An 18597-nucleotide genomic window follows, 5' to 3' on the forward strand; every position below is an offset into this window, starting at 1 on the left:
TTTTTAAGTTTGGCCCATAATAATGCGACGGTTTATAATTTCTTTTTCATTTTTCATTTGTGGCTGGTTATACTGCATAGACTTTTGGCTTGACTAGCTTGCGGAAATGAGTCCAACGACCTCAAAGAGTTCCTCAAAATTCAAGTCAGTTTTGGCGAACAGTTCTTTGAAATGCCTAAAAATGTTAAACGCTGTTAACCTGTATACTAGGGCGGGTCGATTTAAAAATCGCTCATTGCTCTGTGAAAATCGTATTCTAGGGATCAAAATAAGAAACGTTGCCGAAGGAACCATACCTCCAAAACGAATTCTGATGCCCCCCAATTTGGGTCGAACGAAAAATCCCTCTTTGACCCATTTAGAGTGCTCCAATCGAGTCCAAATGTATGACCGACCCCCACTAACTTTGGACGGCCGATCCACCCATGCCAATGGCACACCCCCTGGAACTCCCTGGGGGGTTCCCCATACAATCATTTCAAAATATTACCATTTTTGGCCTTTACATGAGAAGAAACTAAAAAGTTCGACCCAAATTGGGGGACATCAGAATTCGGCAAAGTTTCTTATTTTGATCCCTAGAATATGATTTTCACAGAGCAATGGGCGATTTTTTTGCCTCCCCACAAAAGACACTAAAAGTTCGACCCAAATTGGGGGACATCAGAATTTGTTTTAGAGGAATGATTCCTTCGGCAAAGTTTCTTATTTTGATCCCTAAAATATGATTTTCATAGAGCAATGGGCGATTTTTTTGCCTCCCCACAAATCGACCCGGCCTACTGTATACCAATCTTTGTTTGGAAATTGTTTCTGAAAAAGAAGTACCAAAAAGCGCTTCGAGCAGAATCCTAAAAATTCACGTGAAAGGCATAATTTCACCCTTAAATGTTTTTTCGAATCCCTTTACTTACAACATAATTTCTATTTCTGTTCTGTCATACAAGTTAAAGGTTGTTGTGTTGAGTTTCTGATTTTATAATAAGTAGATGGAAAAGAGTTTTGTGCATGGAGATTAATTTGGTGATTTTCGGTTAAAAATTTATGGTTTGTATTGATGACTGTAAAAGCTGTTAAACTTAAATTGATTAAAAATATTCTTTTGCTTAATTTTTCATCGTTCTTGGAATGAATTGACTTTCGTGTGGCAGGTCTGAGCCACTTGTCCCACTTATACAGCAGCAGCACCCCTCGTCGAGTCTCAGTGGCATCCCAAGCGTATGTCCCTGCGTCGCCGCCGCTCATGCACACCAACAACAGCAACAGCAACACCATCAACACTATAACCACCAACACAGTGGGTCTATCGGTGGATCTCAGCAGCTCTATGGAATTGGAACAGGAGGAGGATTTGGGGGAGGAGGAGGAGGAATTAGTCGAGGAGGAAGCGGATTCGGACTTGACAGCATCTACCACCAATCGGGAGAGTATGGTATCAGCGGAGCCGGGCCCTGTCCATCATCAGCAGCTTCGGTTACAGGAGTCCCAATCGGAAACTGTCACCCCAGTCCATTATAGCAGTACCAATTATTCGATGTCTAAACAGTGTTTGCTTAATAATAATAACTCAACTGAAACTGATACGGATAATATCATATACACAGACATAAACGACATTCGACATTACAAATATCCAGACTTTATGAATAGTTCCAAAACCGAAAATAAAATATCCAATTCCGAAAACTTAAATCTCAATGATCGTAACGATATTTACGCAACCGTTAATCGTAAAACTAAATCCAAATCGCGAGAGAAACACTTCAGTGATGAGTTCATTGATGAATCTATACTGCAGTACGCACTATCCAAGCAAATGGGTATTACGGATATGCAAAAGCATAACGGACAAATCGAAACGGATCGTGGGTTTTCAAGTCTTAATTACCAGTATCACAATGACTTGAATCATCCGTCTGATTCGTCATCCTCTTATTTTGGAACTGGGTTTGGTACTAAACGCTATGCTGCGATCGAGCGTGCCAAACTGACACATTCCGAAAATTTTCTAACACCATCAATGGACTCCCAGAGCTCTGCATCGGGTATAGGTGGTTCGACGACTCGGCGTCATACGCACTCACTGCCACGTAACTCTGAATTGTCCGGTGTAGATTCTGTTGACTCCTACGATAGTCACTATATCACTCATCATGCTCACTCGATTGGCAATTTGCGTCTAGGCACAAATATTCCAAACAGTTATTTGACGTTCAACGATAGCAAGCCGATCAGCTCCGCTGAAGAACACAGCGCTGCAGGTTCGCCCTTGAATCGTTTTAAAACATCTTCAGAAAAACTTGAATTTGAAATATCGTCAGGCAACTTGTATTCCGCTAGACAATATAATAAGGAGGAATATGAAGAGGAGAACATATACGACCAAGTGGAGAAGGAGCCCTGGTTGAAGAGCAGTTCTTGCAAAGATCTGTACGATTTTTCTTCATTTTATGAAAGCGAAAAGTCGAAGCCAATGACTGCTTTCGACAAGGAGTTCCTCTCGTTTAATCGTATTGATTCTCCCGTTACACGTTACGATGATTCGAGACACTCAATGTACATTACGAAAAACCATTCCATTGATGCCACACAAGACTTTTCCCCATTACCCAACTCCAAAGTGTATTCCTCAAGTTACCCTGGCAGCACTTACAATAGTCAAGATCAGCAACACAAGCGAGGCTATGGGCATCACGTTGACTATACCGGTTCACAAGACGATATCTCGCAGGATAGTTACGAATTACTTGAAAAGTATGACATCGACTTCTTTGTTGGTCGTCGTCGCTCAGATGACCAAATGCGTTCGTGCTCGCTTGATTCGGGTAACTACATACCGAGTGACGACGAGTCGGTTTCGGAACAGCATAAATATCGATCGGCAATGGATGTTAAGAGCAAATCAGCTGTTGATATTATGAATGAAATTTGGGACTCAGAAGATCCACGATACTTGCCTCGTGAGAAGTTGTCGGTCAAGTCAGACGGTAGCTTTTATAAAAAAGTCAAAGAGGCTCTCTCACGCACATCCAGTCAAGAGAGTCGTAGTGAAGTGTTTGAAACGAAAATTTCGCGTAGTTCGGACTCTAGTAAAAAATCCCGTGATAGTTTGTATCACACTGATAGCAAGAAATCACGTGAAACAACCAAAAGTAAGACTTCAGTGGCATCTAGTCAAGATTCTAAAGAGTCTCTGGTAGGAGACTGCTTTGGTCGTAATTATGAAATGCCAACCACAACCGGAAAAAAACTAAAACATTTAAATAAAAAGGAACAATACGAAAAGTACCAGCAGTCTAGTCAGGAATCAAAGAGCGACTATTACGATGCCGTAGAAGGTGTTGAAACCGATAGTCTCTGTGGTCGACCTAAGGTAAAAAGCCATGATTGCTTGTTGTCCGACACACATAGCTCCACAGCGAACAGTTCGTTCTACGACAGCCGTGACACATATTCAACGTTTCCAAGCAATAAATCACATAAAACTTCTAAGGTGCATTCGATCAGCCTTCAAAATGTAGAAATTGAAAGAAATACCAAATCATTTGGAGGTAAATCACCCGATGCTGCTTCGGCACCCACATCAGGTAAAAAATGCGAGGAAAAAGAAATTCAAACTAATGATTCTATCGATCAAACAGCACCAATTAAAAAGGGAGACACACAGTCGTCCAAAATTTCTGCTTTCCGACGTCGCTCGGACAGTGAAAATATATTCAGTTTTGACCAGGACCGCATTGAATGCATTCAAAATTATACGAAGCAATGGGAGGTCCGAGGCAAGGACGAGAAACCCAAGCAAAGCCCCGAGTATCCCTTAACTCCCGAGCTAATCTCAGAATTTGAAAAACAACAAGCGCGTGCTGCCAAACAAAAAGTAACGCGTAAAGAAGAATTGATGGCTAAAACTCATTTTGAGGAATACAATCCGATTATGGCTCCACTAAATTACGCACACGCTACAGTGGAGCGTACTAAAAGTGATCCAAATTCCTTGGCTAATCGCGCGCGTCTTGGTAGCAACTCACGGCGCCATGTTTTGATGCATCAAAAGTCTATAGATCTAACTCCAGCCGATTCCAGTGATGAAGATTACGTTTACAAGCAAATACCAAGTGCTCCGCCACTGTGCAAAGCACATGGTAATTTTGAAATTCCAAAGTGCTTTGATGTAGCGCAAGTTCCGGTTGATATACCAAAAGCTGGATTCGAATTGCCGAAGAGCTTCTTCAGAGAGTACGACAGACGTTTTCCAAAAGTGTTGAAGGACGACATACCATATGTCTTACATAAGCGACATGTCATGAATGGAACAGCCCCCTCACTCGGGGAAAAGAAACATACGAAACCCAAGTCGCCAAAATCACCAAAGTCACCGAAATCTCCAAAATCTCCGAAATCGCCGAAGGCAGAAGCCTCAAAAGTCACCGCAACCTCAGTTAGCCAAGCTGCCGATTTTTTGCCAGACATACTTGACAGTTTGTTACCAGCTGAAACCAAAGAATTTCTTTTTACTCAAAATATTGATCTATCTAAAGTTGACCCCATAACTTTGGAGGTAAATAAGTCCATACCGACTATAGAATTGTCTTCGCCGAAGCGAGATATTACAAAACAGATGGATCCCTCATTGTTGGAAAAACTAAATAAAAAACTCAGTCAAATAGAGAGTGACTCCGCAACTTCATCTCGTACAGAGAGTATCCAACAGCAGAAGAATAAACTTGAGCAAAAGCAAATAGAACTTATCCAGAGCCTTCGCAAAGAGCTACAAGCCAATACTAGAAAAGTGGTAAAGCCGCGTGTAATACCAAAAACCAAAATTTCAAACAAACCTAAGAAAGCCAAAACTCGCATCACATCTTTTTCTTCCGATGATGAAAGTCTTGATTCCGATGATGTTTTCGGTTCGGCAGAAGCAATACCCGCTCGACTTGAGTTCTCGCCTCCCCAATCACGTAAAGAAATCGAACCAATATTACGCATAGAACAAAGTCGTTTGATATCAGCAGCATGGGGTCGTGGACAGACGATGAGCTCAACGGAAATTGAGGGGTCACCACCACAATGCCGCCGACTTGCTGAACTGGAAAGTCGCTATCATACACAAAAACTTGATCCGCAATATGCCAATACGACAGAGTTGAGACGCATTTCTGAGCGATCGATTTCGATTCCGTCCTCAGAAGACGAGCCACCACTGCATGTCCCTCCAAGACGTATGGATGAATGCACAAACGACTATCAACGCAACGAAAATATTCCGTCGCCAATATTAGAACACGCAGAGTTTTTCCGAAGCAATGATGATATTTACGAAACTTGCCAAGAGGAAAAAATTACCGAATCTGATATTGATTATACCCTTAAGAAGAAATCGTCACCACGTACTGAAGTACCAAAATCAAAAGCTAAATTCATCGAAGAAATTATAGACTCCTCAATAGTGATGCGGTCCAAAGGTCATGCTCCAATACTGTTTGCGCATGCTCGCCTCAACTTGTCTGAGGGTTCGGTTTCGCTACAACGACAAAAGGCGGCTCAAGAGTCACCAACAACTGAGAGACGTACTAAGAGCCTAGATACTCCAGTCATATCATTGCACAGACTTCCACCTATGAACGCATTTTCATCTAAAGATGATACCGTTGGGTTTGAGGAGGAAGCCGAAATTTTGGAGGAGAAATCTCTTGAGCGCGAGCCTGGTGGCCAGCAAGATGATGACACTGCCGATAGTGTGCACTCTTGCGCAGGTTCTATACCTACACAAACCAGTTATTATACTGTAGGAAAGGATTCTCTATTCAACACAGTGACCATTGATGACGAAGAAATTCAGTTGTTGGATCAGCTGAAGTATATTGAGAAAATTGCATTACAAGGTGTTAAAATTAAGACAAAGAAAAAATCAAAGATGAAACTAAAAAGTGGAGATCACCTAATTTTAGACATACCAAAGTATCGTTTTACCGATTGGTCACCATACAGCTCGGCCAATAGCTCTCGGAAGACATCTCCAGGAGTTTCGCGTGCCAGTAGTATTGAGAGTGCTGGAAAAGGCAAATTGAAGATTGGACCGAAATCGCCAGAGAGTATCAAAATCAAGCCAGGAACTTCGCGAAGCCGACCAGAGTCACGTCGCACTAGCATGGACGATGTTAAGGTAAAAGATGGGAAGGGCAAAAAATCAAGTCCTAAAGAGCGTCCACGTTCGATTGAAGCTCGTCGTCTAAGTAAGGATAAAAGCAAATCACAGGAAGAAACCGAGGCAGATATAGCTAAACGAAAAGAACGCCAACAAAAATTGTACGAGTCCGCTATGAAGCAGACCATAACCATGCTCAGTCCTGTTAAAGATTCATTGCCGCCATTCCCGGCTCCGGAAGACAAAATTTCAGTAAAGACAGATGGAGATAAAATCATAATAGAAACAGAGTTTAAGAGTAAAGCTGAAGACCATGTTTTAATAGCAAAGTCGCCCCGTAAGTTGGACACGTCTTTGGTGAAATTTAGTCGCAGCTTCGACGAAGGACGTAGTCCAGACAAGTTAGATAAAGCAAATCGCAGTTTTGAAGATCGAAATAAATCATTTGAAGAGTCGGAAAAATCAGACGTACCAGAAGACATGGTTATTAAATCTCCCAAAAAAATCGCCAAAAGCCATGAGATTAAACAAAAAATCGAAGGAAGTGTCGTGCACAAAAAAATTGATGGAAAATCTAGCAGCTTGGAAAAACCTAGTGAACACCATTATTTGGGGACGGATATAAAGGCAAAGAGCCTCGATGATAAGAAGCCATCATCAACTGCGGAAGCAAAGAAAGCGGACGACAAATCTGTCGCTCGGAGCGCTATTGGGGATCGACGCATGTTCGCTCATCAATACAATGTGTACGAAGATATAGATATGCAGGCAGTTATTTCGGAAAGGCGATCATTAGAGATTTTAAAAAGGTCTTTGCCCTCCGAAGACACCAAAGACACCGACGGTATATACAGTCGTAAACCATCAACGGCAGAAAGTTTGGAATCGTTTGTGTCGGCCGATGATAGTCATTCACCAGCAAGCAAGTCTCCAGTTCCGCCAGAAGTGTATCCACATCGGGTACCAACCATTGAATGCGAAGAACCATCCATTGAGGAAGACGATAACTCTGGAGAACGTCATTTGAAGGTGTCACGCCAAGATACAAATCGATTAAGTTTGGATCGTAGTCGTAGCGATGAAACAGGGTCGTGGATAACTGTAGAGTGTGATGAATTTGTTGGTTCTGACACATCTGATAATGAACCACGTACTTTGGAGCCAGATCGCAATATATTGGAAACTCAAGCTACTTTGGAGGATGCCGTGCCATTAGAGTACTCTAATTGTGCCACACCTACGTCTGATTTAAACATTTTGGTAACACCACCAAATACAAGCCCAATGGTAGAGAAATCTGTTTTGGAGACATTTGAAAAACAAGCTGAGAAATCCGATACTAAAAAGAAACACAGCTTGGACAAGCAAAGCGACAAATCAAAAAGTTCTGATTCGTGGACAAGTGGGGAAAAAGATGTTAGCCCTCATCGTGGTGAACATCATCACGATTGGAGTTTATCAGTAAGTGGTGGAAAGGAAAAAAGTTCCATGGACGAAGAGTCAAGTGTAAGCTGCTCAATCGCAAGACCGTTAGGAATTTCTCAAGATTTTGGAGATGTAGAAGAGAGAAAATGTCTTGAACTTAAACAACGAATGCTTAAATTGGATGTTGGCAACGGAGGCGAAACAGAAGGGGTTGCATCAACAAAAACAAGTCCAACGGGTGAAAATGAAGCAACACCTACCAATGAACCAAAAATTATAATAAAGAAACCAACAACGCCAACCCTAGAAAAACAAAGTCCGATAGATCTAGGCATTAGCACCGAAACTTTTCTAGATCCAATAGACGAAAAGTTAACAAAACTTTTACAACGAAATGAAGATAGTGAATCTAGTTCGGGGGCCTCTAAAAAACCGCCAAAAATTGAGAAACCCGCACGTGCTAATGCTGGTAAAAAGTTAGCGGTAGTCAGAAGTGATGGGACTGATAAGCCTGGAAAATCAGGCAGTAGTTCACAGGAATCGAAGTCAAGTTTCGATTCAAAGGGTTCGCTGAGTGTTGAATCGCGTGGCTCATTCGAAACCGAAAGTAGCTCGGGTTCAATGGGCGCAGCCCAGCGAAGAGGAGAATTGCAACAGAAAGAGCAGCAAACTACATGGAAGCCGTTCCCCATTGAAAGTTCAGGAAGCTCAAGTACAGATGATCCTTGGCACCATGTCGAAACTGATGGGTATGAGCGATATGATGCCAATAATCCACTGCGAGATTCCTCAGATAGTGACTTGAAAGAAGTGTCACCGGATGAACAAAAGGAAAGTGATACAAGCTTTCAGGATGAGCTAAATGACTTTCCAACTACATTTGGTTACCCAGCTATGACGAGTTCACTAAGTGGCATCGGTGTAAATCCTACAGATATTATTGGTTACAGCACTGGCTTTACTCTGGGACGAACCTTGTCGCGGATATCAGAGCGAAGCACAGCGTCTGAAAAATCCAGTATGGAAGACGATGTCAGTAAGGCATCCACGCACTCTGTGAGTATGCGCGACGAATCTGTTGGTTCCACTGATCATCAACCTAGCCTGAGTTCAGACTCGAGAAGCAATACGAATTTGGCTTACATCTCGGATGCAGATCGACGTACCTCGGCCGAAATGCCGGAGATTCCATGTGATTCTGCAACTGGCGATCGACTTTCGAGCATTGGTAGTTTTAATGAGCCGAAGTCCCCGATAGTAGTAACTGGCCGGTTTTCTATTACCCAGGTCGAAGAGCAACAGGGTGATGATGTTGATAGACACACGCTTATGTGTCTTTCAAATGCGGGAAGTCAAGATTCAGAAGACTGGCCTCTTCCAGAAATACCTTTCGATCATGTGCCAGTGAAGCCTGTCGAATCTATCTATCAAATGCCCGACTTAGATAAGCCTGTGCCAAAAACATTTTGCTGGAAAGCTAGTAAATCTTTTCAGTCACAAGATTCACAGGAATGGCCTTCTCCACCGGCTAGTGCCGTTGAGCCTCCATTGATAATAGAAGACATTGAAACATATTATGCCACAGAAGCACAAAGTGCTGATCAAGTAATGGTGGAATCCTTCACAGCAACTGATAAAACAGACGATGATATGCAATCTCAGGCCGATGATAGACTCTCCAATGAAGACTTTCCAATTACTCCACCAGATGTAGCAAAAATTTTACCTTACGAAGATACTGCATATCTAATGTCTGCTGCATTTGAAGATAAAGATTTCGGCAACGAAGATACCCAACATGATACGCCGACGTGTTTAAGTTCAACTTTGAGCGCTGCCTCATGCCTCTCGTCTTCATTTAATGTAACTTGCTCGTCCTCGCAAAAATCAATCCAAATCTCCCCGCTTCGCAAAGATTCTAGTCCCGATTCGGTGATTATATCACAACCAACGCGGTCACCAACAATCCGCAGCCCAATTTCTGAAGATGAAGTTTTCTCTAATGACGATGTATTCATGCCTGGCACCGTAAAAATCCAACCGTCTTCTGATGAAAGTCGTACAACGGAATACTTGCGAAAATTATCGAGGGGTTCAAATAACTCTGATACATCAATTGATGATATTTTATCAACGTCTGGAACATTCATGGAAGATCAGACCACAGTTCGTCGAAATTATGAATCTCGTCTCAGTACAGGCTCATGTAAAAAATGCAGTCATTCTAGTCATTCTGAGGAGGAGACCAGTTCAATTGGTACCGATTTGGATGGTACGGTGCGCATGGGCCTGCAACAGAAGAAATGTACTCACAGTTCCCATTCGGAAGACACATCTATTGGACTGAGTATTTCTGAGTGGTCCACGGGCACCAACACAGTACGGCAGTACGCGAATCTTTCCGGATCAGATAGTCTTTCGGCAGTATCAACCCAATCGTGTGCAAAAAGTGAGAAATCGAATCATACTAAGTCCAGCATGAGTTCAATAAATAAATCAGCTGAGAGCTTGAATGAGCAAAGTGGAAGCTTTTCAAAAGGACTGTCAGGCGATAATGGTTCCTCTGATGGCTTACGCTATGACATACTCTCAAACTCTGAAACGGAAAAAATGTCTGAAGCTACTTCGGCGACAAAAAGTGACGATACAACGTTAACTTTGACGGAAATGGCGCATACCATAACCGAGTGGTCTACATCCAGTAGTCGAACTTTGGTGGGAGCTCAGCCTGGCGAAAGCCCACAAGATACCAGAGGTAGCAGACGAAGCAGCTACATAGACTATGTGCCGCTTAAACAAACACGTGTGGCAGCGAAAAAATCTCCCAGTGAGGAGTTGCGCACTAATATTCCACAAGTACATCGAAGAAGTGCTAGTAATGGCAACAATGGCCGTATAAGTTCGGAGGAGGTGGGGCAAAAAGTTACGCCTCCCAAATTAGGTGATAATGGAAGACAAAACTCATTGTCACGATTAGCCAGATTGGAAGATAAAGACGGCGTTATGGAGCACACCAGTGCTGCACGAAAGCGGCGTTCATTGGAAATGATGTCGAAACTTTACCAAAGTCAAGAAATCTCATCGGAAAGCGAAGCTCCATTCGTAGAGCGTCTTTATTCGCCGAGTGAAAAGTTAACAGAACGATATCAAAGTCAAGAATTTGTTCCCCTACATGCATCCTCCACACAAGTTCAACAAGCACAATTTCAAGTATCACAAAAATCAAAAGCGCCACAGCCATCAATGAAACCCAAAGCACCGCAACCGCCGACAAAACCAAAACCACAAGTGACACGCCCGCTTATGCAAGCCTTATTGAAACATATGAAAGCTGTTAGTAAAGCTGAGGAAACTTCGGCTTCCGCCTCTGAGGCATCAACATCATCACAGACAAGTGCATCCGCAAAGACCACACCCCCACCATTACCCGATATGCCGCCTACTATGTCCTCAAATGATCTGCCAAGAGCCCATTCAGTTGGTCAACTGCCCGAAAAGCCACTTGCAAAGCACCATAGTTATGATGATAAAACCTTATCGAAATCACAAATACGAGAATATAAAACGAATAAATTGCGCCAATCGAACTCTTTTCACGAGCACATGCTATCGAAATCACAGCAGTCATCGCAAGAATCGATGCCACCACGGATTGACGAAGAGTCGTCGCAGGGGGGAGAAGGTAACGGGGTATCGTCGGCCACCACATCAGCTACCATTTACAGCGAGACGACTACAAGTACGGAAACATCGTCGCCAATGTTACCGCAACGTGCAGAAAAGCTCGTTAAATGTTCACCATATTATTCAAGTAGCCTTAGTTCTGAGTCACCTCCAAACCAACTTATACAGAAACCACCTCGAAAATGTTCAATTACACGTAACACCATGATTAAAAGTCCACCGAGCGGCAATGACACCGACAGCTCTATGGATATACGCACACAAGATCCAAAACTGCGGAATAAAGGGTATCGTAGGAAACGGCAAGTGCCTGCTAAACGGATGCGTTCGACGGAAAGGGCCTTAATGGAGCAGGAGAGTTCGGAATGTTCCGAAGGTTATTTGCCAGAAATTGACTCGGGCAGTTCGGATCCTTCCTATCGACCGGAAGATCAGTATTTGGAATTCGACGAGGAATTAGAACATGAACAAGAAACCGATGAGTACGACGATTATCCGCAATACTCAGGCGCCGCATTTGCGGCATCAAGCACATTCGAAAGTTTGGACATGACAGATAATGTAGATGAAATGGGCTTCCCACGCTACGATCGTCTGAGCCATATTACTAATCCGATGTATCAGCCACAGTTAATGCAGCCAATGACAAGTCAAAGTGTTGTTTCGAAGCCGGCACCAGCCAATCATCCAATGCCACCGCCAAATGGACAGCCAGTGAAACCGGCGCGCACCAAAAAACGCCAGCTAAAGCGTGAAGAGTCCACCACTAGCGAAGTAATCGGAGAAAAATCTGCTGATGCAGAGCAATATCACATGCGTTCATATGCTACGCCAGATGAAAGTGAAGTTGAGAGCAAAGCTGGACTTTCAGATGACCTGGCAAATTCAAGCGAGGAAAGTAGCGGATTTGTGCGGGCCACTGGCACGATCAGACGTACCACTACTGACATGCAGGCACAATATGGCGGTGATGTGGAATTGCCCTATCCGGATTTCCTGTCAGACTACGAGAATGAACCGATTGAGTATGAACGCTATGCATGTGGATTGGATATTCGAGTTGATCCGCCGCCCAAGTTTGATGATTCGGATGATTTAAGCGATCGCTGAAAGAATGCAGTTGAACTAAATAAAGAAAAAAACATAAATATGAATGAATTTCCATAAGTAAAGTTAACTCTACCGTAGTGAAAGGATATAACAATCGTGTAGACGTAAATGTATTGTAGTAGAAACACAGTTGTAGGAGGCATAATAATCAAAAGTGGAAGTTGGTAGAAGCGCAAACACAGGAGAAATATTGTTGCATTCATAAAAGTCGACCCCGAACTTGTTTATACTTACAAATAATATTGACTAAATAATAAAATTCTCCGAATCATCTTATATTCAATTGAGACTGATTTATGGTGTGAACTGCTGCAGCCATTTTGCTTTCGACAAATCCCCATAAAGTTTATAAAAGTAAAAACGAAATAATTTTAAATATTTACATACATAACTAACTAGCAAAAAGAGACATTTTAAATCAAAATCCTTATTTGCCTGATTTTAAAATGACTAAACTTTTTTAACAATAACACGTATCGTAGACGTACATTAGACGTTTTGACGTTTTTGGAAAACGCCAGTAGCCTAAGACAGAAAACAAAAATTAACAGCGTCTGTTGTAAATGAAAAGTTGAGATTATCCAATGACTTTAACAAAATAATAAAAGCAAAAAAAATATATAATCATATTGAAAAATGTTACACTTTAATGCACTGTTTACTCATCGAATAATTATGAATCAAAGAAGAAACTCGTGAAAATTTAAAAATACACAGAGCGTAGCTGCATACTTACATAAATGCATACAAATATATATAAAAATATATATACAATTAATTACACACAAACACTGCAATGAAATGCATATGCCAAGAATCATAAAATACTAAAAAAATATTTTTTTTTTTCATTCAACAAAAATAGCGCTTGCCGCCACTGTTATCGATTTGAAGTTTTTACAATAATAACAAAATGGCTTTCTGAACGTTAAGGTATACAAAAATCATGCCAACGGCTTGTCAGAGTAATCGTACTGTTAATATTCCAAATCATATTCGTATTTACTTGGAAGAAAAACTTTTACTTAAACCTTGAGAAAGGATACTCGAGAGTTCGTTTAACGAAAATTGTTTAAATATTAAAAAATATTTTAAATTCCAACAAATGTAAGAAATTATGTATCTACAAATAGTGGCAAAATTTGTTGTTGTACAAACAATTGTGAACATCGCTTCGTCATTTATAATATCTACTTAGTCAGCCCTATGACCTATACTAGGTCTCTTAAAAAGTGCATGGAAAAGTGTTTTCTTTAATGTTATATGCTAATTGAAAAGCCAGCGTTTTTTTAACTAAAAAATAAACACAATTCAGTCTTAAAACTGCCTTTCGCCCCACATGACGGCTTGAATACGACATCACATTTTTTTCTTGTTCAGTCCACCCGGGAGCATAGTAAGGCCTCGACAAGACTCAGTCTTGCGTTGGTTTCGTTAATCTATTTTGCTTTCTGGCAGGGTAGGTGATTAGCCTGCCGCTACCATAACATATTGTTACGTTTTTCTCCAAATAAACGTCTTTCTATAACACCTCCCAGTTCGATCACTGGATTGCTAAATAAAAGTCACAAACTAATGGCAACACAGCTTGCTTGCTCCATTTAATTTGAATGCTTAAACAATTTACTTCACCTGTGCCTGTTCACACGCTCAGCTTATGAATCGTGCATGCCGCCTATGTTGACGGTATCTATCCTCGGATAAAAAAACGCTCAACTTGAGACTAATTATTTTTTGCGCATGCACCTCTGTTTATAGGTATACACGTGCTTAATACATACCGTAATATCTAAATGTGGCAACTTCTGTCTTGTCACCTGATGTCAAGGCGAATTCATGTTCTGGTTTTAGTATTTCATTCGCTTGGTTTTTGCGGCCAGCCGGTTCGCGAACTTTCGTGATTTGTTACAATATACACATTTGTTGTTGTTGTAACAGCATAAACATTCCCCATAAATGTTTGAAGAATGCTGTTGGAGTGACTCCCCTTGGCCGTATATAATTCCGGGGTCGTTCCGGTAACATAAAACGGACTGTCGTGCAAAAATTCATTTGAGTTGTGCAATACTTTTTGATACCATGAATAATTCTATAATATTGTATATTACTTCTCTTATTAAGTATTTACATAGATAAGCTTTTCCTGCGATTTGTAGTCTACGCATTGCTGTTCTACAAATGTAGGATTCTTCTGTTTTAAGTTCAAATTTCACGTGAAAAGGCCGTCAAAATCCATACAAATTGCATTGCCGTGAAATATGCGTGAAATTTCCTATGTATCTCATGGCAAAGTAGTACTCAGTTCACGCCGTGAAAGCAGCGCCCAACATGTCAGCAACATTTGTTCACACCAATTTAAAATGCACATGTCATTTAAAATTGAGCGAAAACTGACAGTTCGTTTGCGAGTGAAGTGCCTGAATTCGGGGACTCCGAAGTTATGGCATTTGGAGCGAAACCTCTTCGCAAAGAGTGTTAGTAAATCTTATTTATATTGTTCGGTGTCTTTTAATTTTTGTGTCTTTTCACGCTTTTCTTACCAAAATTTTCTAAACATCTCTTAATTTTGACGTTTCTTCTCAGTTGATAATCAATGTTGCTAGCAACATTACACAGCAAGCCAAATGCATGTTGCTGGCGAAATTTCACGGCTATGAGGTTAGTGCCGCATCCGAAAGGTAGACGACTTTTATGAGTAACCTTTTATGGCACAGAAATACTTTCCGGGGGGGCAACCCCTATTATAAAGACAGTGGGTGACTACCACGCCGAAGTGGGGATATAATTTTATATTTCACTTTGCAGTGAAGATCTCTAAAAGATTCGAGATTAGTTATTTTCCTAGTAAGTGCGCGGTTTTAACAGTTACTCTTTCAGAATTAACTCAATTATTTATTCATGCTTGAGATGTTACGCGTTTGCGTTTTCGTCATCATTTTCTCCATTCTACCATCCTTAAACTGTTTTTTAAGATCCAGTTTTTTTGTTTATTGCTTATACTGGTCTATGAAATGCTCAACTAACTCACTATTGAAAGCCTGGAATATTTAATAGTAATAGGAAATAGTAATTTACTATTATGGGAACCCCCCTTCGTTTCGTTTCTACCTACCGATATTTCGATTTTCTTTTGAGGTTAGGCGAATCAAAAGTCTGTTATGCCCGGATTTCGTTGTGCCAGTTCTTTTAACGACATAATATGACACTATGCACAGTGTAACGCAGCAGTCAAAAATACGCTTAATATTATGTTAAGATTGAGGTAAGATTTGTGCTAATGAAAGTAGCAACTATTATAATTAAATTAAAAATAAACGTTTTCTTTCAAAACTCATATGGCGGTGGGTATATCGAAGCTTCAAAGTCGAAGTCTCTCAAAAAATCTATATTGGCTAGGAAAGTAGTATTTTAAATTGCCTTTTTTCGGGGCGTATTTTGTACAGAAAAAAATAATATATAAAGAAAAATTATGTATTTCTAAAAGGAAAAACAAAACACAATATGTATAGAACTTATACGATCTGGCAATGCTTATTTTTCTGTTAACAATTTTAAGCCAGTGATGATAGATTACCAGGTTTGGCCATCCGCTTTGGTAAAATACAAAATTGAGATTGTCAATTCGACTGCCACGCCACCGCAAGGATGATATTATTACCAGGTTTGCTATTTAGCTATGGGAAAAAGAAAATTGTGAGGGGAACTTTGGCTGCACGTCACTTGCAAGATTATGCAGCCGAATTCCACGCGATCATTTCACATGTATTCACACCACACACTCGTCCAATCAATCGTTGTTCAGTCGACAACAAAGTGCTATTGGTTGTTTTTTTTCCTTTATCACCAACGAAATTTCAGTTTTTTGGAAACACGCCTCAAGTTACGTCTGCCCATCAGCTGATTCTGTCAAATTCGCTCAGAGCCGAATAATGAATGGTTTGTTAAAGAGCTCACCTTTGAAATCTTTTCCCCATCATAAAAACCATTATAAACCAACATTTTGCCATAGCTTCAAATCAAAAATAACAGGTGTTGGTAGGTAGGTATAGTGGTTGTCGGTTGACACACCTAGGCCTGCTGTAGACTCATTGTGATACCACCAGGGCTGCCCCCTCTCCTCACTCTACCTTGTCCTCATTGAACCAACCTGTGGCTTTAATATATCTAACAAGGCTTGTTATTTTTATATTGGCTTCTTCTATCCAGAGCCATGAACCCGCATAGAAAGTGTTCTATAATCTCTTCTTCTTCAATGTCGTTACAGCTTCGGTAATAGTCGTTATAGGGTGCTCCCAGTCTACTGGCATGCCTGCCAATCAAACAATGCCCAGGTGTAGAATGACACTATTTGTCAGAAAGAATGTCATAATGAAAACTAGGCACTTAAACAAAAACTTTTTTAACTAGTAAAACCATGAAAAGTCAGTAATCGGCTGCGCTAAACTTACATACAGTTTTTATGCTTGAACAATGCGGAAAATAATTTTTACTTCACTGATATTCAGCTGTAACAAATATTAGCATGATTCTCTTAATACACTCCATGCAATGACAAAGCCACAAAATACAAGCAAGAAATATTTGCGGTATCTGCAAAATTACAACGGCGGCGCGCATTGTGAGTGGTGCTCTCTTTCGAATGCCTATTTCAGTTTGCCTTTCATGTCATTTTGCGCTACACGGAGAATCCCTGTATTATTTTCATTTACGGTATAGCAAAAGCGGAATATTTTAAAATATAGCTGTTTATATTTTATTGCGATTTATTAACTAACTGTTATTACCATTGACAACTGCAACCGGATCAGAGGTACGTTTATGAAAAATTTAGTTACAGAACCAAATCCATACCTTCATCCTTATATACAATCCATCTATCCTAACTAAGTTATATTCAAAGTTGGCAATTGAAGCACAAAAACAGTGGAATATTCTGACGCTTACTAATTGGACGAGAAGCTTCACGAGATGTTCGTATGTGTACCTATGTAAATGCTACTCTTATGAAAAAAATTCGCAAATTTTAATTTTTCTTACCTGAATTTCGCATGGGAAAAATTGCAAAAAACTATTACAATTTTCGAATATGTCGCTTATTCCGATGTGAAATTCACGATAAGGCTGATTGATGATTTTGTTGGCTTATATTGTAAAATAATGGATTTAGTTGCAACGTAACGATAAAAAACCCGTAGAAGAAAACCCCACGTATAATTGTGACTTTTTATGAAATATCGTGTATTTCGGGGCACACTTTCCCTATTCTACGTATGAGACTGTGTTTGGTCCATAGTCAGCAATAAATTCATAAAAAGAAGTATAGTGTTAAAGGGCTGAAAGATTTAGAATAAGAACTTACTTAAGCTTTGAAATCGATGAGATGATGCTCAATCTAAGCATTTGGTGGCGCAAAATTAATCACCCTATCGGAAGATTTATAATTGTTGCAAATGGCGTGCACGGCAATCATATTTGACACTTGTGAACTGTTACAGCTGCAAAGGTCAAAACAAAGATCACTCAAGCTAATTTTTTGTTCTTAAATTATTCAAAACAAAATTGAATGATTAATTTTGCGCCACCTTGTATAATACTCGTACGCATAAGTTGCCAAATTTAATGAATGCAAAAGTTGCATAAATATTTTAAATGACGTGCCAAATTTAACCTAACTTTTTAGCAGGTTGTTGTTAATTTTGTTGTAAAGGTAACAAATACTATGCCTCTTGTTATGGCAAACCATATGTGTAGCCAAAAAATAATGAGCTTCCTATGAAAGTTCAGCATCTAATATACAATACCACAAATCTTCCAACTTTTTTGTATAATAATTTCCATGAATTTTAATGCTTAAGATAAGAAAAAAAGTGTATGAAACTAGACTGTATTTGTGTTGTCTGCAATTTTTGGAAAATGTAACCCAGTTTTAGCTGGTAGCCTATTACTCATTTCACGAAAAATCAGACCAAAAAAATTTCTATAATTTTTTCGTATATCTAAATGCACAAAAAAAAGCTATACAAGGTACATAGTGTATCAAAATGCATCGCAGCTTTTAAATTTTATTTTTTATTCTTTAAATCGATAATCAAAAATACCTTAATTCTTATACAATTTAAATGCATTAATGAGAATATTAATATAATATATAATATCATGTAAAATTACGTCGTCAAAAAAGACGAATCCACGAGTGTTCGCTATAGCGCTGATTTGTTTCTTCTCTTGCTATT

The 18597-nt window shown here is 40.1% G+C and overlaps 1 protein-coding gene across 7 annotated transcripts in view; it reads left to right on the plus strand.

Annotated features, from left to right (window-relative positions):
* LOC128865418 (FERM, ARHGEF and pleckstrin domain-containing protein 1) overlaps positions 1-18597 on the plus strand; it is a 126278-nt gene that overhangs the window by 85825 nt on the left and 21856 nt on the right. Inside the window, exon 11 of one of the 7 annotated variants that reach the window (XM_054105835.1) lies at positions 1152-17876. The exons of the other annotated variants lie outside the window; for them this stretch is intronic. Coding sequence (XP_053961810.1) covers positions 1152-12364 — 11213 coding nt within the window. The 3' untranslated portion in view covers positions 12365-17876. Of the gene's footprint in view, positions 1-1151; positions 17877-18597 lie in introns of those variants that run through there. 7 annotated transcript variants of the gene reach the window in all.

This window comes from Anastrepha ludens, chromosome 2 (genome assembly GCF_028408465.1).
Source record: "Anastrepha ludens isolate Willacy chromosome 2, idAnaLude1.1, whole genome shotgun sequence".
Lineage (NCBI taxonomy): Eukaryota > Metazoa > Arthropoda > Insecta > Diptera > Tephritidae > Anastrepha > Anastrepha ludens.